Source organism: Labrus bergylta, chromosome 21, assembly GCF_963930695.1.
Source record: "Labrus bergylta chromosome 21, fLabBer1.1, whole genome shotgun sequence".
NCBI lineage: Eukaryota > Metazoa > Chordata > Actinopteri > Labriformes > Labridae > Labrus > Labrus bergylta.
Genome location: NC_089215.1, coordinates 3,032,353 through 3,055,295, shown reverse-complemented (window position 1 = coordinate 3,055,295; position 22,943 = coordinate 3,032,353). Strand labels below are relative to the sequence as shown.

At 41.2% G+C, this 22,943-nt stretch overlaps 1 protein-coding gene across 1 annotated transcript in view; it reads right to left on the bottom strand.

Annotated features, from left to right (window-relative positions):
• Positions 1-22,943, bottom strand: part of myo1d (myosin 1D) — a 116,856-nt gene that overhangs the window by 57,155 nt on the left and 36,758 nt on the right. Inside the window, exons 12-16 of the mRNA XM_065949393.1 lie at positions 11,183-11,253; positions 8,529-8,603; positions 7,974-8,106; positions 6,966-7,132; positions 3,914-4,121 (exon numbers count right to left, since the gene is read on the bottom strand). Coding sequence (XP_065805465.1) covers positions 3,914-4,121; positions 6,966-7,132; positions 7,974-8,106; positions 8,529-8,603; positions 11,183-11,253 — 654 coding nt within the window. The remainder of the gene's footprint in view (positions 1-3,913; positions 4,122-6,965; positions 7,133-7,973; positions 8,107-8,528; positions 8,604-11,182; positions 11,254-22,943) is intronic.

Here is a 22,943-nt window from a genome sequence, read left to right as displayed (position 1 = left end):
TCTGGGACAGGTCTGCTCTCTGTCCCCAGAGTCAGAACCAAACACTGAGGAGCAGCGTTCAGTTTCTATGCTCCCTATATCTGGAACAAACTCCCAGAAAACTGCAGGTCTGCTGAAACTCTCAGCTCTTTTAAATCCAGGTTGAAGACACACCTGTTTACAGCTGCCTTTCATTAAACAGCTTTAATACGATTTTAAACTCTAACTCTGCACTGTAACTTTTAACTCTTTTTATAGTTTTACTTCAATTCATTTGAATTATTTTTATTTGAACATATTTTCAGATTTAATAATTTCAGTTTTTAAATGTTCTATTTTAATGTTTCTTTTCTTTCCTCTGTCATGATGCTTTTTGATGTCTTGCCTTGTTGTTGAAATGTGCTATAGAAATAAACTTGCCTTGCCTTTCATGTTTCTTTCAATGTTTCCTTTATGGTTAAACTGTTACCATTAACCGTCTGCAGATTTAAACGCACTGTATGGCTCAATATGGCACATTTAAGGGTAAGAATGTGTGACATTTTACACATAAATAAAGCAAGTTTATCCTCGGTAAGTGTCTCTTTGAGTGTCCGGCTTTCTGAGTTGTTGTTGCCTTCTTGTGATTTCCGATCGGGAACTAATTTGATTATTTCCGCTGAACTTGAAAGCAGGGAGATAAAAGCTGCAAGAAAAACACAATCTGAAGGCAGAGGAACTACAAGGGACCACTCGACCTGCCTTTAGGAAGTGGGCCGATCACAGACTGTGTTTATTTTTTGTGTGATGGTGCACATTGGGTATTATTATAAATCCAGGAGGCAAACAGACGCACTGGGAGTGTGTCTGAGCCTCTGACAGCCCTGGCACTGCGCCCCCCCCCCCCCCCGACTGGCAGAAGTTGGCGTGGTGTGCCAGGTGCTGATAAGGGGATTTCTTGGCGCAGCAGATCAGACTCTAGGCTGGGATGTTTGTATAAGGAGTAACAGACTGATAGATACAGGAGTCAGTTTTTGCTGTCGCACCATTATTTGATTGTGCGTGTCAGTGAGTGGAGCACATACTGCACGCACGGCCTTTACATTGACCGAGGGTAAGATTAAATACTGCTGCTCCGACACCTCTGCCGCGCTGACATGTTTGTCTTGGTGCGATTCCTCCGGGCTTTCCCTTCGTTATCAAAAGCCTGCTTATCCTGCGTGATACAAGATAAGATTCTCCTGAGGGAGAGGAGGAGGAGGAGCAGTCGTCTGGTGTGTCTGTGGAAACGGCCAACGAAGGAGGTCACACAGATCAATAGAGAGGTCAACCAATCAATCCACAACAGAAGTTCATTTGGCCGGAGAACCGTTTCATGTCTGAGAGCGAGGGGGATGCTCCCTGAGAAAGGTAGACACAAAAACCAACATGGCGTGCAGGAATGCAACCACATGACTGTCATTAGAGGTGTTCCACTGTGGATACCTGTATCAGAAATGTTTCAGATACGGCCTCGAATACTGTAGGGGCGAGTAAGCCTCAAATCTGACACCATGATTTATAAACACCTCGTTAAAGCTGCTTGTGCCTTCTCTTAAAACAGAAGACTTCCCAGCTGCCAAATGGTTTCAGATCATAAAATGCAAAAAAAAAAAGCTCTACCTGTGTTTTTTGTCAGGATTCCTTTAGGGTTTTGAGTCAAGGGGTACTCAGTATCAGAAAATACTCAAGTCTGCATTTGGTTGAGGGGGGGGGGGAATCATATCCAAACACTTATAATACTCATCTAACGACAAGATGGGAAAACTGTCTTAAGTGTCAATCATAACGGCTCCCAGGTGTACGGTGCCGCGGCGTTAGTAATGGGATGATGTATGCAGAGTGTGCACAATCTCCTGCCTGTCGCTCACAGATAACACCGTAAGCATCCGGGGCGATTTGCATAGAGCAATCTTTAGTTTGACAGCCAGACAGAGCAGAACACCACATGTACAAACATATCTCTCTCAATCTATCAAAAGTCACACAATGCTCGCTGTGTGTACAGATCTGACATGTGTCAGCGTGTGCACCATAATCATACAAAGACGCAGACGTTTCTGCCTGAGAGTGTCAACAAAATGACCCAATGACTGCCAAAGCAGCTACTGAGAGCGTAGAGAGGGATCAATATTCACAGCTAATCATAAAAATCAGGAAGGAAATGGAAACATGCTGTGTTGAAGTGCTGGCTTCTCTGACAACAATGCAGCAGCCAGTATGTCCTCCTTCTAACTTTAGATTCTGCTCCTGAATGCTCTGGATTTGTTTGGTCCAGAGAGGGTAAGCGGTTTTAATCGTCCCCCACATGGCCGTTTTGGACGCCCCTCGGTTTGCCAGATATGAGAGCAGTTATCAGGTCAACAGGTGTTGCAGCGATGGAAGCGGGTCAAGAGAAGTGGTTCAGATAGAAGTGATTGTACCCGACCTAAAAAGCCTCTGCATGTTTCTAATAAGCTCCACGAGCAGAAACGTGCTCAAACTAGGATCAATATTGGAGATGCTTTTGAAAAATGGAGAGAGGTTAGAACACAGAAAGGTTTACAGACCCATGCAGAGCTGGATAAACACTGAAGCTTCAGAGTCCACCACATGGTGACCTGTGTGAGCATCGAGAGGAGGGGGGGGGGGACAGCGCTCTACAATGTTTAGAATTTGGACTGCAGTACCCATTTTAAAACACCCTAGGTGTCAGAGTTACATATTGCTCCTTTAAGTGGTGCAGTATCACTCTGAGAAGATTTTAATTTCAGTCTCACATATTTCAGGCAGTACAAACAATACAGGTATATATTGCAAAGAGCAGCAGCAATAATAACCAGAAAATAATAAAGTCAATAACCAGGAACAACCAGAAGAGTCTAAAAGGTTCAGAGTCTCGACACCCACACACCAAACACTCAATATAATCCAACTGAAACATCACGTTCCTGAGCAGATTTGCACATTCTGCAGGAAAGATTTCACTCTCTCCACATCTTCTGTGTACAGGTCTAGTTATGGAAATATTTGCACTATGCATACTGTGTATACTAGCAACACTTAATAAGTACTATAAGATCAGCTGTTGGCCTGTTTTTAAGCCAACTCTACAACTTTATGCAACTGTAAAAGCCACCTACTTGTCACTAAGGCTTGGAATTCTAAGGCTGCTATGTAGCCTAGCTTCTTTTGATTTCATGTGAGAAATAAAAGAGACTTTCACCTTGAGAGATGTAAGAGACTGTAGCAGATAAAACAAGATTAGATTAGTTTAAAAAATACCTCAGAGATCGTGTAACGGGTATGAACATTTGAGTCTCTGAGGTTATTGACATGCAGAACAAGGCTGCTGAATTTCAATGAGAAGAGGAGAACAGGACTCCTCGTGATCGACCGAGGCCCTTTGTCAAAGAATAGCTTTTGATTACTGGCACTTAAGAGGTATTCACAACGACAAATGTTCACAAATGGGAACTCTTTGAGGATCATAACATACTGAAAAAGGATTTTCAGTTTTAGTTTGGTAAACTCGTTCAAATTCTTTGGCAAAATTAGGAGGAAAAAATACGTGATTCAGAAAAGAAAGAAATGTAATCAGAGGCAGGAGGGCGGTTTCTCAAAATCTCTCCAACGAACATCTGGCAGGGAAATGATCACAAGTAGCAAATCTTACATGGATTCAGTGAAAATTATGCATCAATAATTTTCATTTTAAGATTCAGATGACTTTATTTATCCCAGAAGAGCAATTCAGTTTCACAGCCTCCCATGTCTTTTTTTTTTTTTTAAATAAATCAAGACAATATAAAGGAAACAAACACAGCAGCATTAGGACAATCAAAACCACATGCTGGCAACAACAGATCAGCAGACAGACAGGGCGCACTAATGAGAAATCTGAGCTCACACTGAGCCATGATGTGGTCTGACTCACCTTCTGGAGAAAGAGGACGATCCTCTGGACCATCTCTACCCGCTGCTCCTCCAGGCTGAAGAGGGTACGCGGTGTGCGGATGAAGACTTTGGTTTTTCCGTAGGCCGCGTCATGGTCGAAACCACAGCCCTGCAGGAGCCTCTTCACGGCATCTTTGTCTGATTTAAGGTCGTGGTTTGGCCACGTGAACTCTGAGATCATCTTGTACCTGAATCAGGGAACAAAGAAGACACATCAGGAAATACATCAGAGCACAGCTAAACAAATGCATTGCTTTAAAATACCTGAAACAACTGCATGAAGAAGCTTCAAGTAGGAACAGAGTTAACAAGAATATCAAACATGTATTTCTGAACAGCTGCAGGATGTTCGTCTCTCACAAAACTTAGGATACATACATCTGAACCCAACTATATTATTTTGATTAACGACAAAAGCCTGACTTAAATTAGCCCAAACCAAATGTTGCATGAAATTCTCCAAGAATGCATTTACTCTTTGATGCTTCAACTTTCCAGCAGGAAATCAGCAACTTTCTGCAAACTCTCTTCACGTGTTGTTAACTACTACTACTACGTGGTTGAAAAAGTAAGCTAATGTGGAAGTGCAAAACCCTGCAGTTCATCAAGTGTCCACTTAAGGCGAACTGCAGAAGCCCCGGAAGTCAAAAACTTCTGCCATTGTCAATCACAAAAAAACAAACAATTTGCTAGTTAACATTGAGGTTGTCTTGAGGACTGTTTTATCTCCAGCTAAGCCCCGCCCATCAAAATATGCCACATTGTTTACTAACATTAAAAACGTTTATAGCTCTTTATGAGGTTAATTCACAATGAACAACACAGACATTTTCAGTGAGTAATGAATCACAGTGAATATTTTACTCCCACTTCTTAAGAAAACAAATCTGTCTTTTATGTTTCTGTGTGCTCTGTGCTGTGTTATTGCTCTTTTTAATTGTAAATCTGTTTTTCTATTGTGTTTTATATTACTCTGTAAACCCCTTTGAATTGCCTTGCCTGTTTTAATTAAAAATCCAGACTTTGTAAGTGAATAATTAATGTCTCCTCTGTGCTCGTTTAATTTGGCTTTCGTTCATTTCCTCACACATCTTAACGTCACTTTAGGAAGAGAAAAAGTCTCTCCAGGTAAGTTTTTATGGTCGTCTCTCTTTATATGAGCCAGCATGAGCAAGGGCGTGTCCAGATGGGTGGCCAAGGATGGCATGGGTCCCCCTGGAAATCTGATTGGCCACCCCAAAAGACAGCTGTGCGAAAAAGTCATGCAATGATCTAAAACTTTGCCAATTAATGAATTTTTGCAAGTTAGACTGTGCAGGAGTTTTTCAGTACTCTAAATTCTGTAACATAACTTTTCTTTTTGTGTCATTAAAACATGAACCTAATGTATCCATTATCTTGTGTTATAAAGTAGATATGATATAGATAATTGATATATATTTGTGTGCACATCACACTTTCATAAGTCAGTTCCCCAGTTGGGCCTCCTCAGTCAAAAAAAGTCTGGACACCCTCCTGAACATGAGACTTCGCAGCATGAAATCAAAAACCAACGCATTATTTCATTTTTGTGCAGTGCTCCTGGAGCCCAATGCAGGGGGGGATAGGGGTCAAAATATTCTCTGAAGGGTCATTTCAGTGCGATAAATCGGCTGAGTTATTACACCTTTAAAGCAAAAGCTGTAAATTCAAGGAACATTTCTAAATAATACAGATTATTCAGCTTTTTTGGAGTCAGCGCTGTGTCTTCCAGGATTTAAACAATCTGTATCCCCCGTGTCATTTCACCGCCGACCCACTGGCAAGGCAGTGATGTAATACCAAGACTAAAAAACATCAGAGAGAGAGAGTGAGAGAGAGAGAATGAGAGAGAGAGAGATTGGAGTGACACTGGAGTCGGATTTCTTTTTAGCATGTTATGCAAAAGACTCATTATCTAATCCTCCTTCCAACATGACAGATCATACGAGGGCAGTGTGCAAATGTGACAGCTGGGGAATAAGGACAAGGCTGCAACAAGTGGGTGTTTACTATCTGTTTATGTGAGTGTGTCATTGACCATTAGGGCGGGACAAATCCTAACACAGTGTGATGCTCTTTGGATCGAATCATAGGCAGATAGATGTCGACTTAGAGGCTTGTAACGGAGATTATCATAAAAGAAATCAAATCTAAACCAGCTTGTAATGCTTAAGATCTTATCTGTTATACAATGTGTGCAAGGGCAATATGTGAGCAAAGGATTCTGGGTCTTATCTGACGAGAGGGAGGCTATTCGCTTGACTCTAATGTTGTTGTATCGCCCCTATTCGTCCCGTCACAGGGAAACAAGAAGTGACATTTCAGACTCCGAGGATCAACATCTGTCCACTGATAGTTTCCAAAGTGTCGCCCTGATGTGACAGAAAACAGCCCGGACTCTTTTTTTCCTCAAGAGGAGAAAAACTTGCGCCAAATATTTTTAGCTTCGCTTAGCATGCATACTTGAAATGGGGAGGATGTTATCAAGTCTTGCTGTATTTAAAAGTATTGTAATGATTTATGATGATTTCTCTTTCCTTTGCAGATAATCCACTGTATCGCTGGATTAGTGCACTAATCCAGTTGGCTGTGATCATGTCTGTGTGTGGCAGTGAGATTCATCAAGCTTCATAAACACCTCGGTCTGCAGGATTTATTTCTGCACCTCGCATTTAGCCAATTTTTGGCTTGAGATATTGGATTTTTGTCATGTAAAAAAAAAAAGTCATTTTATTTGTTTGTTTTTTTCATTTTTAATTTTAGGTTTTTCTGCTTTTTTTGGTGACATATAATTTATTTTATTTCTTAAGATTTAAAATGCTCTCCAATGTTTTGAATTTTGAACCGCAGTACCCATTTTAAACACTAGGTGTCAGAGTTACATACCACTCCTTTAAGCCAGAAAATAATCTGCTGATTCAGTTTTTTATGATACAATAAACAAAAAACTGGAATGTAATGGGACACATTCAGACATAGGGTGCTTGGATTAGTATTGATGTTGTTGTTACCTCTGTAGAAAACGAGGATACGTCTGTCTGTAGGCGAAGCCGGCTCGTCGCACTCTGACGTTCTCCAGCAGCCCGAGGTACTCCACCTGATGTTTGCAGCGCTCCTGCTCGAACAGCAGCGGAGACTTCACATCGTTGGGTTTGATGCAGCGAACATAGTACGGTTCCTAGAGGGAGCAACAGCACGTCAACGATTACAGAAGAAGCAATTTGTCTCTGTAAACCAGCTGTGAGTTCATTAAATACTTTTAATTTCAAACACATGGAAACCTCCTGACATTTATTTTGTAGAGCAGAAAGTAATTTAATGAACTTGTTAGATTTTCAGCTTTCATCCAAAAAGTAAAAACCTTAAAGAACATATTTGACAGTGTTTTTTTCATGGGGAGTTGTGAAGACAGATTAAACAGGCATGCCTGCGGTTGCCATGGTGATTTCGGATGCTGTCTGTCAGTTTTTGTAGGCACAATCAGGAAAAAAAAAGTCCCTGAGTCTTGGAATGGAGTCATGGCTTTGCTCTCACTGTACGAGTGTGTGCAGTCTTACAAACAAAATACCAAACATTTCATGATCATTCAAAAAACACATGTTAATCGGCATTCAATCGTCCAGTGTATGCTCGGTTAACATGGCTCATAACTAGACTAAATATTTCTGTGTGTGTTTTATTTGACAGATTACTACAACCAGATTTCACAAAGCAGATTTTCTAAACCATAAAAGAGACTAATTTCTCTGCTTCTTGCGTTAGTTTTAGAAGCATGTGTGGGGGATGGGTGCATACAGTAGTTGTCCTTTTAGCTGGATGAAATAGAACAAAAGTAGAAAAAGCAGCAGAAGTTTGGAGAGGGAGCTCAGTTTGAGGGCACAAACCGCTTTAAAGTGATGTGGAGTGTTGAGCGAACTCTCTGGGTGGTCTTTGAAACTGCTATTTCAGGATTTTAGAGGTGGATAAGTTGTGTTTTTTTCCTGCACTACAGCCCTGCATTTAAAGTTATGTGGCTTCACCTTGCTGGCCAGGTTCTCCACCAACAAGATCATGGAGTTTTTGAAGAGCGTTGCAGCCGTCAGCGGCCTCTTTGTGACTTCGGTGATGCGCAGCTTGCCCTCGGGCCACATCGCCTTCAGCACCGGGTTAGAACTAGACAGAGAAAGAAAAAAACATTTGTTGAAGTCAGAGACGTTCATGGATCACCTTGCAGAATCTTTATCTTAATGTAGATCAAATCAATAAAACGGTGTTGCCTTTTAAACTATTAGCACCCATGCTACAGCATTATGGCTGCCCTCCAGATAATAATCCGTTTGACCCATATAAAGACTTTTATAAAAGAGCTTATTAGACAGGTCAGGAATTACTAGACCACACATTAATATTCAGCAGAGAGAAAACACCAGAGGATTGAAGAAGAAGAAGAGGAGGAGGAGGATAAGAGGGAGCTGAAAGGGGGATTAGTTGTACGAGCTCTGTGCTGTTTTTTTTTTTCTCAGGGAGGGGGTGTCGTGTAATTACAGAGCAGCAGGTGGGGTGATTGAAACTGTGTGTGTGTGTATTGCTGCTACCTGTTATACAGCAGCCTTTTAAAATCCTGGAACAGAGTGTCTTTGTTCTTATCAATGAAACCGACCACTGAGTACCTGCAAAGAGAGAGGAGAAGGTTCATGAATTTATGCGCACACACACACACACACACACACACACAACTATAAATAATCCTGAAACACACAGTTTACACTTCTTGGACACTTTATCGAGAGCATCCTTCTAACACAGGAAAATGGAAACGCCACACACAGGTCAGACCGCTACCAGCAATGTGGAGAAAAGAAGTGTTGGTAACTTAGATTATAACTTCATGTTGGAAAGAGAATCTGATTCAGGGTTTCAAATGTCAATATGCTAGCTTTAAATATTAGACAGGACAGTGGATGGAGTAGAACATTTGGGAGAGAGAGCGGGCGGGAAAATGACATAAGCTGTAGTGCTAATTGAACCCAGTGAGTCCACTTCCAGGGCTACATCCTCCTTAAAGCCCCATGTCCACCTAGCGGTTTTTTTTTTTTCAGGGCAAAAAGCCACCTCAGCGTCCACCTGAAGACTCCGACTAGGAGCTTTAAAATAATTTCTCATCTCAAATCTGCAAGGAGCGATGAGCTCAGAGCCAGGATGTCAAACACAAACCATTACAAACATGTGTTGTCTGACTGACGTCGATATTTTTGGCCTCCGTTTATTTAAGAAATCTGGTGTGCAACAACTACTTACAAGTTATAAATCAGAGAGAAGCTTCTTCCTAATCTCCCTTGAGCTGTTACCCTTCTGTGTCTGATAAGATTAAAGCATTAATGAGCATGTGTACCTGATAAAGTGGATGCATAAATTTCAGTCTCAGTTAAGTCTAAATATGAGCTAACCCTCAAAGCAACATGCTAATATCCGCTTGAAGTTAATTACCGCTGTTAGTGATGATCCTGCTGTTTTACCCCCTGCTGTGAGACGACGTAGGAGCCGCTCTAAAGTGGCTCAGGGATCAATCGGTCCTGCCAGCCGGCCCTGCTCCTCCGCCTGAGTCCTCCCCCGGCACACACACTTATGGGCTCAACATGTTTTCCTGAGAGCTCTTTTTTTTGGGGGACTTAGCGTTTGTGATTTATTCATTTGAACGATGTCCAAGTACTCCAGGGAGTGGGGAAGTGGTGCTGTCAGTACTGTGGATGTCCTTCAATGAAGACATTGTTGAATTAACGGAGTGTGTGCAGCAGAGTTAATCTGAGTGTTTAAGTGTGTGCGTCCTTTTATTATGAATATGAAGGATCCACTGTAGTTCTGTAAAAGACTCCAAAGAGGGTGTGTTTTAATGTCATTGACCTCTTCTACAGACCACTATGTGGGACGCACATGTCCTCCTATCATGATCAAACATGCGCCTTAAATTAAACTCCTTCAATGTGGGACCATGTTGGAAATGTAACTGCATAAAACACTCTTTGATCCACGTTTTCCTCATTCACATTATTCAGCTGTGATCCTCATGTCTGTGTTGAGTTATTTCAAGTCATGACTTCTTTTAGAGGATTAACATGAAGTCGTCAAACTGAGCCCCCCCTTTGGGGTCATACGAGATGACTGGCATTCAGGCGGTGTCAGCCATCTTTTCTTTTTTTTTTTTTTAAAACCAAAGTTGGCAAGATGTTAATAAATGCAGCAGTCAGAGTGTTACCTCATCCGGCATGATGATAACATTTTGACTCACATTTCACTCAGGTTTACTGCCTGGTATTCATAAGACTTATATTGGTTTTATATCTTTTGAATATGGATTTAAAAAAAAGGGAAACAATGACAGAAATTGTGGAAATCCAACCTTATATGGGGACAATTTAATAGTACTTTGCAAACTGTTTCAGAGATCGTAGTGGTGGTGTGCAGACACTATGCCTGCATTAGTCACAGGATTTAAACATCATTCCCCCCCTCCTATTGGCTCAAGCTGAATTCTCCGGATAATATCCTGCTGCTTTCTCACATTAGCCCACTCGGACAAAAAAAAAAAATACTAGGGGTCTGGCAGGAGAAACTCCAGGTGAAGTCGGAGCAAAAAGATTCGGCTGTTTGCGTTCACATATACAACTCCTCAGGGAAATATCAGGAGATTTTCAGGAGATTTGTGCAAGTGTGAAAGCCTTATTTGTAATATTCTGGGTGTTTCGCTGCTCTACACAGATAATATAGTCTTTAGTAATCTTGTCCTTTTTTTCCCCTGCACTCCTGTCAAGATTTGGTTTCATATGAACCATATATCCACCTTTCTTGGACAATAGAAAAGTCAAACATCACGATAAAGTAAAATGCATGAAATCCAAACCTTCAGAATAAAGCAAAAAATGATTTATTGGAAAAAGTATCTTATTTTGATGACTCTGCTGATGAGGTATCATGATAATAACATAAAGCTGGGTATCTGATTCCTAACCTTAACTGTTTGAAGTAAGGAATCATGGTTATTCACACAAAGTAAGTGGCTGGTGGCAAACATTTGAAATGAATAAGTGTTACTCGTCTTTCCTCAAGTGGCCAAAAGTAAAAAAAAAAAAAAAAAAGAAAAAAGAAAAACAGTAGTTTGAGGTTGCAGCTCTGAGGCATGAATATGTAAAAATGTGTGGTAGAGCCACAGTTAAAAGCTTCAACTGAATAAATAAAACGTTAAGATACTTACACCACGTCGCCTGCGTAGTGCCTGATGCGAAAGTCTCTGTCAAACTCCAGGCTCTTGTCAGTGGGTGAGAGCTGCAGAAACAGACGGAGCGGAGAGTGAGCGATAGTAAAGCCTTTAGTCAGAGAGAGAGAAACACACACATGCTGTCAACATTTATCTGAAACACGTCTCCACTCCTGAGTCCTGATGAGGAAAACTGAAAGTCAAATCCCAGCCCTTCAGGATAATATTCATCTTTTTATATATTGCATAACAAACTGCATCAGACAGAAACTTTAAACCCATTTTCAACCCTCTCCTCGTGTTGTCTGTCCGCCCTTTAATATGAATGAATGATGTCGACACATGACACTGACCGATGTGTTGTCAGATTAAATATGAGGGACCATCAAGAAAACAACACGTGGTTGTTTGGGCAGCTGTCCGACCTGTGAGATAAACACTTTATTGTAACCACATGTAATAAAGTCAAGAATCCCCATGTGCCCTCTGAATAAAGACCATCACACTGCTGCAGAATGGGAACATTTTTCTTTCACTTTTGTATCTATTTTATCTTTTAAACATGGTTTAAAACACAAACGTTTGATGCAAAGACCCCAAAAAATGTGTATTTAATATTAAATATCTGTCCATGCAGGGTTTTCTTTCAGATGGATTTCAGGTCGGGCCGATCACATTTCTTTATCTAAATGGGGGCACGTTTAAGTGCAGTGGAGGCATTTTGGTAAACAAGGAAGATGTGGGGCGCCGTACAGCCTCGCAGTTGTGTTGTCACCCCGTGCACAGTTACTACCTTGTCGCAAAGACATGATCGTTGATGTCAATTTGTGACTTTTGTGAATGCGAGTATGGCTGGTTGTCTGTCTCTATATGTCAGCCCTGTGATTGACAGGCCACCAATCCAGATGTAACCCCGCCTCTCGCCCAACAACAGCTGTGATCTGCTCCAGCCCCCCTTGTGTCCCCCCGTATAGATAATGGATGGATGGAAGTTGAACAGGTTACCAGGTTAAGTCTCAAGTTGTGAGTTTTGTGGTTGCTGAAGTCCGATTTAAGTCCAACTCCCTTCTCCACAACTTTAGAAATTTCATGGAGTACTTTCATTGGACGAGGTCGAGTAAAGAGTTAGTGACAAACTCTGATGAGATGTGACAAATTGAAAAAGCTGCAACGGAGGACGAGGGAGAAAACTCCACTAATGAATGACTGAATCGAGCCTGGCTTCAGTTTTATAACCAGCTTGTTTTTGTACCAGTGAAGTCGTGACTGTTCCACATCTGGAAAGTTTGGGTATATTGTTTCTCTTGTAAATTTATGTTAAATTGATTTGTTTCCAGGCAGCCCTTTTTATAAACATGTATACAGGCTGAACAAATGTTAAGACTGACTTGCAAAACTGCAATAGTAGAAGCAGTGATGTGGAAGACACTGTCAGGGAGGATAAAGTCTAAAAGAGAGGAGGAGGAGGAGGAGGAGGAGTGTAAGATGATGTGATGAATACAATTCAGAAACGGTGAGACAGGGACTGAGGATGAGGACGAGGAAGAGGAGGAGGAGAGGTGATGTAGCGTGACGGGAGAAGACAAGAGTGTGTGATAGTGTGAGCCTGTGCTGTATGTAGGCCAGTTAGCAGGAGAGGAACGAGCGAGGAAGCATGAATGAATAAAGCAGAGAACGCCGCCACGTCTTCTGATCATCACTCCCGTTTCATCCTCGTCTGCAAAGCTGCCTGTGACAAGTTTGTGATGCATCACGCAGGGTGGGGTAAAGTTATATGTGTGTGTGATTCTCTACATGAATTATGATGACATCAGAGCTTTGAGGGAGACAGAAGTAGAGAGAGAGAGAGAGAGAGAGAGAGAGAGAGAGAGATATCTTGAACTCTCTCAACAATCCCAAAGAGAGGGAAGTGATTAGCATGTGCAGCAAGAAGCACGATTAAAGCCACTGATAACAAGCTCCAAACTCCACAGAGAGGGACGCACAAAAGATACAACAGACAACAAAAGCAGGTGGACAGCCCGGTAAACTTTGGTCTGGCCCCTTAAAGTATCTCTTCTATTTTTTTAAATTATATTTTTGGGCCATTTTTGCCTTTATTGGATTAGACAGCTGAAGAGAGACAGGAAATGTTAGGAGTAGAGAGAGAGGGGGATGACATGCTGCAAAGGGCAGAGGTCAGATTTGAACCCACGTCTTTAAAATAGTAAGGCTTTGTAGATCAGAATCAAAAGGCTCGCAAATCAAACCTGTAACATGTTTCATTTTTCTGCAAAAGCTCAGGTTATTGAATGGTTAAACAACAGTCTGCTGATTCTTCGCTTGAAGTCACAGGCCGCAAATAGCCTAGTGCAGGGGTGTGCACCTTCAACACCCCTGCACTAGGATTTCCTGCGCCCCATAACCTCTTCATTTATAAAGGAAATCTTTAAGGGATAGCACAACATTTTTTTAAGCATAAAACCTGGATACTGAGACAGACAGCTGATCAAGTGTAATTCAAAAGTTGCCAAAACAGGAAACTGTTAAATAAAGGTCATAATGTGTTACAAAACATCATCATTTCAAAGTTCTGTAGTGCTGCAGTGATGCAATGTCCTGCAAATCTTTTTTTCTCCAGATGTAAGAAAGAGCAAACATTACATAATGAACTAGCTTCCACATCCTCGTGGTCATGAAGTGGACTCGGAGTTGTGTCAAAGCTGGACGTTAAAGTGGAAAAATAGAAGAAAAACAAGAGATAAAAAACACAGCCAATAAATATAAAGTTTTGAAGCCGCACAGACTTCTACCTCGCTGCTATTTCTGTCAGCCGAGCCGATACACTCTGTTCCATCGCTTTGAGTCTTTGTGAAAATGTTGAATGAGTCATCATGGGGGCTCAGTGCTCTCACACACGCACGCACGCACGCACACACACACAATGAAGGAACGGTCCCGTATGAGAGGGAAAATATTCCAAACACAATGAAAACCTCTCTTGGAAAAACAGACAGATTGCTGAATGAATCACTCGGCCTGGTTTCAGGTCCAAACAATCAAAACCTCTCAGGGCTTCGCCGTAAATCTCTCCAACAAACTCCTCGGTGAAATCACAATCAAACTATTTACTTTCAGAAATCTACTCCAGCATTGAAGAGCGGCCAGAAAAGTTTTGCCCACAGTCACTTGCTTGAAAAAAAACAAAGAAAATAAATATTATTGAGCAGGCTTTTTTTTAGAGGAGGTCAGTAGATGGAGATGAACCCAGGTCACCAGAATTGAGGACTATGTCTACTAGTTGATTTAATAAACCGGAAAGGAAGAAGTAACTGAAGATAGTGTTACGGCAACACTGTCCTGGATAGGTTGTATTGCATGGCTGTCGAGAGAGAGGGGGCGGGACTTCCTGCCAGGTCATACGGCCAATGACTGGGGAGCTTTGCTGGCAAAAAAACCTGACAAAATTAGCTTAATTTTTTAATGAAACAAAAAAAAGAAAAGAAGAAGCAGCGAACACCTGTAGTGCAGGGCTATTGGAGCGTGCCAAATTAATAAGTTTATAAGAAATAAACAAATAGCCAATATAACCTATAGCCAACCATTGCCTAAGGTGGGTCCCTCAGAACTGTTAAGTACCTAGAGTTTTGTATTTTGCCATCACTTTCTTGTTTCTTGGAGCTTTCAGTGACCGTATTTGGACAAGAGGGTAGACATGATTTCCACTGTCTCAATCCCCCCCTAATAAACACTCAAACACATCTTCATATATAGAGATATTATCAAGTGTTGCTGGAAATATATGCATGAACAAAAAGCACACACACAGAGAGACAAGCAGATGCACCATCAGACAGACGCTCTGCTCCTCATCCATCTCAATCAGTTACACTCTAACACACGGCCAAAAACACACCCACAACCATGACCATCACATCCTCCAGCGAAAAGATTCGGCTTTATCCCAAACACAGGGGAGGTGGCTAACGTTGAAGCTGCCAAGATTTGTGTTTGTGTGTGTGTGTGTGTGTGTGTGTGTGTGTGTGTGTGTGTGTGTGTGTGTTTAGAGGGATGGAGGGAAAACAAACAAACAGAAAATTAAACAAGGTCAGAATAATGAAAAATCTGGAAAGAGTATGAGCCGAGAGAGAGAGAGAGAGAGAGAGAGAGAGAGAGAGAGAGAGAGAGAGACACTTTGGACCTTGAATTCAGAAGACCTAATCAGGGAACACCGAAACTAATTAAATTATTATACAGAACTTATTCCTCTGAGTAATTATGACCTAAATACAGACACAAATAATCCGGGAAACACCGACAGCTGTTGATTTCACAACTCAAACAGTCAATGAATTAATCAAAATATACAAAGATGTTAATTTCAGAAGCACAAATCAGCTTTTAAAAGATTATCCTTTTGCTTTTTCCCACAGATTTTAATCACTTTTAAATTAAATATGTTTTGGTTTGAGTCGGATAAAAGGACATCACAAGTAATTTCAGACTTAATTTTTTTCTCTACCAAGCTGAAGAGACATTTATCCAAATGTTTTTGATCATTTGTGGACTCATTTATTAATGAATCGAGAGTTAAATATTCGATCAGTTGACTTGTTAGTTGTAGCCCAACTTGTTGTACATTGTTTTATCTACCAGTATGTTGCCAGTACACGTTTAAGTGATCATTATCTCTTAGCATCTGTTAGCAATTTTAAGGTTTGACAACTTTTTTAATGTACTATGAATGGAAGCCGGTGTGCTCACTACGTGTCGGGTAATGTTGGGTTATACAAGGTGCGCTGTAGTCGGGACAAATTACAGAAAAAACAACAGTGGAGCAGCTCACCTCTCCCACACTAGTGTGCCTGTACCCGCTTCAGAGACCTCTCAACCAACAAACAGAGGTGAGCTGCGCCTCAACAGAACACATGTAATAAAAGGAAGTAAACATATTGATTTACCAAAATGTCAACGCTTAATGTTTGGTATTTACAGCAGATGACTTTAGCTGATGTTTAGTGATTAGTAAAAGAAAATAGTCGTGTCCAAACTCTTGGTCCCAGAAGCTCAAATCTTTGCAGAGAGAAAAAAATCGAGTATTTGTTTTACTGCAGAGGAAAAAACACTTCTACTGTAGCTCTAGTAGAAAAGCTCTCAATGCTAATTCAGGCGGTAAAAACTCAGATTATTCTGAGCAGCTTCAGGCGGATCGCTGCGTGAATGCAAAGCAGGAAGGAGTTGCAGAAAAAGAGCAAGTTCAGCAAACTGTTCCTGCACCAGCAGAGCTTACGATACAAAAACACCAGGGACGTGTGCAGGAGCATGAGTACTTCTCCCCCCATTATTGGTTTCTATCATTAAAATGTCGGACCGCAGGGGAAATGTTGGGCGTGTGACAACGCTGAGGTTAACAGTTTTTAACAGCCTGAGGAGATCGGCGTCATCAAAACCTTGTAACCCAAAGATTTTCAATTTGCACTAAAGCAAGGAGAAGTATAACATCCAACAGGAACACAGTGTTGCCTGATAAAATTGCATAATTGTCAAATCAGTTGCTGGTAATCCTTCTGATGATTGGTTAACTGATTTATTAAAGGTCACATCTCCTCCTCCTCTTCTTTAGTTTAAATAAGTCTCAGAGCTCCTCAAAACATGTGTGTGAAGTTTCTTGTTTCTGTATTTGATCATGCCTATAAACCCCTCTATTTCAGCCCTGCTCAGAACAGGCTGTTTCTGTGTCTATAGCTTTAAATATGTAAATGAGCAGTGTCTGACCACGCCCCCTCTCTGGAAGGGCTTGGGTGTCTCTGGTTTTCTCGCTCCATGTCCTATTGTTTACGGTGAGAAGGCAGACTCAGAGGGCAGAACAAACACCTAGCTGTGGGAGTGTCACCCACCTGGGGGAGGGGCTACTGCCCGTTGTGATGTCATGAGGGGAAAATCTCCAAACGGCCTGTTTGAGCACACATTTTCTGAAAAGTGGAGCAGGGAAAAGACGGAGAGGATGGACTTTTCTCATCATTGGGGGGTTTGTAGACAGACTAGAGACACATGTTAGTGTTAAAGAAACATGGTGAAGTGTGTTTTGCAGAATATGTGACCTTTAACTCTTGTTTTCAGCTATAACACCCCCATGACGTCTGAAGGAGCATATTCATTTAGTTCAGAAGCCAGTTTTCAGTGTTATTTAACATAATAAGTACAAAAGCAGAACAGGTACCGGGGAAACAGGAACACATAAAGTGGAGACATCCACAGAGAAAAACTGGCAAGAAAAGTGGGAACAGATCGAGGGGCTGAGGTGAGAGGGTGAGAGACAGAAGAGGAGAGAAAATAACAAGAACATGGTGGAATGACACTGAAACAGCACTGAGTGTTAACATGACGGGAAGTGGTGATAACACACTTCAACACCAACACTTTCACCTTTTGCTCTCATTATTTGTCTTGCAGAGAAAAGACAGTTTACCGCACTCACAGGTCCTTAAAGAAATATGGAAACATAAACACAGGATACTGTCTTCTTTCTTTACCTGTCCTTCAAGTAAAAATATACCTGAAAGTACACGTGCTACATGTGGCAGAGAGGCTTACCAGAAGCACAACATGAAAGAGCTCAGAGGGATGACACACGTCAGTCTACAATTCTACAATTCACTCAGCAGACGCTTTTATCCAAAGCGACGTACATCAGAGAGTAAGAACAACACAAGCAAGGATCTAGAAAAAAGGGAACAATGTGAGTAAGAGCAAACGATCAGCTTTGAGTCTGATTGGACACACAGGTGCTGACAGGAAGTGACCAGAGGCAAAGCACAACATTGAGGGCAGTTCTTGAGAGCTCTAATCAGTATAGAAACCATCTTATAAGTCGTCGTTATCAAACAAAAACCATCGTCATTACCATCATCATCATCAATAATATGGAGACCATCATCATTAAGTTAGTAGGTATTCATGAAAGAGCTGGGTCTTTAGCTTTTTCTTAAAGGTGCAGAGGGACTCTACAGATCCAATGGAGTTTGGAAGTTCATTCCACCACCGTCTACTGTCTAACTATACAGACGGGGTACAAATGGAAAACCATGGTGCTTCTGTGCAGGGCTGGGTTGACCAGGAAGAGTTCTGGTGAGCAAATCATATGCTATGGCTTTTACAGTCACCAGATCTTTCAGGCTAGAGAAACATGGAAAAGTGTATTTTGCATAATGTGACCTTTAAGGAGGGAAAAGACACTAGGGACAAAAGAGAGTCTGTATCTATTGGGATATCTGAACCGAGAGCCAAAAGGAAGTAACTGAAACTCAAAGTGAAGGGGCTGATCCCTGAGTGACAGGATTGTTTTTTTGTCTTCTGCAGAACATTTTTAACTTGCATGTTAGTCGAGATCCGGTGACGATGATATATTTGACATATAAAACAAGCTAGATGCATTTTATTGTCAGCTGATAAAGCTCCTAAATTACATCCTTTAAACAATGTCACTGTTGACTGTTGCGTGACGTTTCTAATTGGGTCATTGCATGTTTTTGTTTCTATTTTTAGTCACTCTGAATTGCTGAAGAACTTGTAAACCTGACTGTTTTTTTGCTCGACCAGCCCGTTTGGAGCCTCACAGACGTGTTGACAGCTTTAACACCTTCTGACACTTTAGCTGAACCCCCCGATGTCTTGGTTTTTCCTCTCCGGTAGATCAAACCGTCCACATACAGAGATTACTCTGACCCTTCCAGTAACCAACCGCCTCAGTCTGACCCTTCCTATCTCACATTTATTCCCCCCCCCCTCCTGCCAGGTCTGCCACCTGTGCCCTCTGACTCTCTCCAGCTCCTGGTCTAAACAGTGATCCATGAGGGCACAAGCCAGACCCCCTGAGGAGCAGCGTCTGACTGTCTCCAAACCTGTCAGGAGCTCTCAGTGGGAACCTCGGGAGATAATCCAGGCGGCAGATGAGGAGATGGATTTTTTGCATTTCATGCCCAGCGCGCTGACTAGCAGCTGTCAGGGTATTAAAACATCAAGTATCCAGTTTTATCCTCAGGATAGACAGTCATGACTTATATACAACTTATAAAACTGCCTCTGTAGGCTACTTTACCTCCTGCTTCATGCTATTAATATTTATTAGACTTCTCTTTGTGTCCTTGCTGCTGATGCTAACCTTGACCTTCCTTGAGCTAACGAGCAGAGCATCGCTGTGATTAGCATTAGCAACACATGGCCCATGAAAGCTTTACCACTTAGCGCAGACCCCCGACATGAATACACACATGTAGCAGCAGGCGGAAGACACACATGCACACATGCACACACACACAATTCACATCTAATTAGCATGCATCCTACACCTGTGCATGTCACGTGTGGAGACGATTGAGGAAAGTAAACTGGTGGAAAAAGTGATAAAGGAAGTGAAGAGAAAGAGCTACCTAGGGAAAAAACGAAGAGTAATGAGAGGTAGGAAAGTGATGCACCCATGACGGATACTCAAAAAGAAACGACCGTGTCAGCAAATGATTACGAGGGGGAAAAAAAGAAAAGCCTGTCTGGAAAGATCAAAGCAACATGGGGCGAGAGGAGGAGAGAACGAGGGCTGTGAGGATGATGAAGCAGTAGTAGTGAGCCACAGAAAGAATTACTCTGAAAGCTTGGACACACTTCATTAATCTAATGTTAAGCTCTATAAAAGACCTCAACCAAAACCTATCATCTTTCCATACTGTTTACCTTTTCTGTCCTGTTTGTGGTGTTTGAGAAAAACCACACTTTTTAAATACATAAACGTGTAATGACTGATCTTTTTGGTCCATCTGTGATCGGCACAAAAAAACATGACAAGTGCTTTTTCAAAAGGTGGACGTATCAGGTTTAAAAAGTGAAGCTTACGCATTTATGTGTTGATGTCAGAAAGATTTGTAGTGAATTGTCCTGATGTTGTTATCTTGTCTACATACTGTAAGTCCTGTTTTGCTCTATTTTTATGTTTTCAATGTTTGTATGTAATTTTCAATTGGGTAAATTTTATTTGTGATAGTAAATATTCTTACTTTTTTATTTTTACTGTATTTTATTTTAACTTTGTTTAATCTCTTAAGGTGAGGTTTTGAGATAAGCCCTCATGGGTTTCTACCTCACCTGCACGTGTTTTATTTTTTATTTGTTTTAATTTTCTGTTTGACTTTTCTTTCAAAAAATGTGCAAATAAACTAAAAACTAAACTAAGTGCCTTTAACCTGCATTCTTACTAATGGCCAGCAGGGGGCGACTCCACCAGTCACTAAATGTTAAAGAAGATAATAAGAAGAGGAACCTTCATTATCTCAACATACAGCATGCTCACGAGTTTCTAGTCTTCATTAGTTTGAAGGCTTATTCAGAAAGATTTTGTGCAAAACAAGATGGTGACAAGCAAAATACCAAACTGGGAGCTTCAAAAACAACCGGATGTTTCCACTCCTTACATAAGAGTATATAAACTCAACGTGTAAAACTTATGAGGTGAGCTTCTTTTTAAGGTCAAAAGACACTTCTTCTGTGTAAACAAACTTCCCTGACTGAAGAGGAACAGCGATGTTACAGGCAGTGAATTCAAAACAATGAGAAAAAGGCGCTTTGATTAACTGAAGGGGATAATCAGGGGGGAAAGGAGTTATTATTTTGTATGTAAACATACATGTATAATTTAATTCAACGTCAGCATAATAAAATGCATCAATATATTTAAAAGTAGGTTTAAAAAAAAAAAAAGTGGTTTTATCTTTTAAATGCATAGTTAATATCATGAGAAAGCTTTGCGTATTCAGGAACTATTTTCAGCGGTGGATTGATACGCCTTTTGAAGGCTTGAACAAAAAACATGCTATAGCTCACATGCTCATGGTAATTAGGGAAATGTCATCTATTGCAACAGTGATGCTCATTGGTGTGTGTGTGTGTGTGCAGCGACCAGCATACTGTTGCTAGTGGCAACAACTACTACTGTAGAGCAGCTGCAGTTTTGCTTCAGACACTGTGACAGGGGCAGTTTGGCCAGACAAGAGAAATTACAAGTAGTGTTTTTTCATCTGCTAGAAAATTTAACTTGTTGATGTTTTGTTGTAATTTGAGATGTCAACTCTGTTTATTTAAACCCCCAGTCTCATAGAGCCACTTGAAAAGTTGATCATGTGTCCAGCTGGGGATGAACATCTTGCCCCTTATCGATCCCATGATATAACTATTGTGACGGTCACTGCTTTACCTTTAAATTCAGACTTCTACTAATTGCTTCTGTCTTCCTTATTTCTAGAGGAACCGGCTGGTCCAATCCAGAGCACCTATAGGGCCTGTTGATCTCAGGGCATAAAACCCCGGGAAGTTGCCGCTTGGTTATGACACTGAGATATCTCTATTTTCATGTTATTGCATCAATATCATTAAGCATGTTGTGTTTATCCTCTGATGATATCACAGCTGCACCTTATTTTTATTTTTTATATGTAAATACATGCTGCTGTTTTTATCCTGCACTACAACGAGCCAAATACAACAAAATTTCGTTCTTATCTGCACTGTAAAGTACAAGTTTGAATGACAATAAAGAAAGTCTAAGTCTAAGCTTCACAACAACAACAAAGTGTAGACGTCTAGCTGATGTGTTGAGTTTGCTTTTCAGGTGTTCACCTACACACAGACTATGTGTTTTTAATAGTTTTTAGAGCCCTATGGCGCAGAGGGAAAAGCTACAAGAAGGCAATAAGACGACAAGAAAAAAGCAAACAAAATCTCTATCCAGTGTGTTTGTGGTGCGACGACCTAAAAAAACGACTTCAAAGCTGTATGACTCAAGTACACAAGAATATGCAGAACGCTGGCAGCTGGTCAACAAGACTAAAAAAAACATTTATGAAACTGCTCCAACGTCAGATGATGGGAAACAACTGCAGACGCACGATCAAAAAATCACACCCGTCATCATCCGACTCGAGCGCCTCCTTTTGGGTGAGAAATCTGACTAAACAAGTAAACCTGTGATTCCTTTGCATCAGAGACACATGATTAATTCAGAACGAGGATGAGAAGCCTGGAGACAAATTAAAGAACATTTGAAACACCGTAATGCAAAGACACATGACGTATAGAGATGTGGAGGATGCACAAAAGGACGCCTCTTGTTTGCTCATACTCCTCTTTTTTGTTGATATTTAATTGGACAATTTCAAGACAGTGCCAACACATGCCTGTGTGTATGTTAATGTATGCTTTGAGCACTGCATGTGTCACTTAATGTGAGCATGTGATGCTAATCCTGTAGCTGTCTATTGAGTGAATGATAAGACGGGGATAACAACAAGGTGAGAATGTGTGTGCTTCACACAGGTGGACAAAGAGTGAAACACTGAGTGTAGCATCCTTCAGACTGCAGACACAAGAACAGACCTCTGACTCAGTCGATTGCTTTGCATCTTCTCCAGGCTTTTTTTTTCTTTCTTGGCAGCGAGGCTCTCAAGCAAAAGCTGAAGAACTGTGGAGCAGAAATGTAACATATCCACTTCATATTTATTTTGTTTGTGTTGGTGGAGGTGGTGGCAGTGGCAGTGAGAGACGGGTGCTGGCAGGGCTTAAAAATCCACTCTGCGATTTGGACCATGTGATGAGATTTTCTTCATCAAGCTGCCACACTTGAGTTGTTTATAAAGAAACACATGCTGCTAAATTATCTCTTTAACTGTACCTGACATTTTCACACAGAAGCCTCACTACAAGGGGAGGGGGTGGGTGTATAATTTGCAGTTAAAAA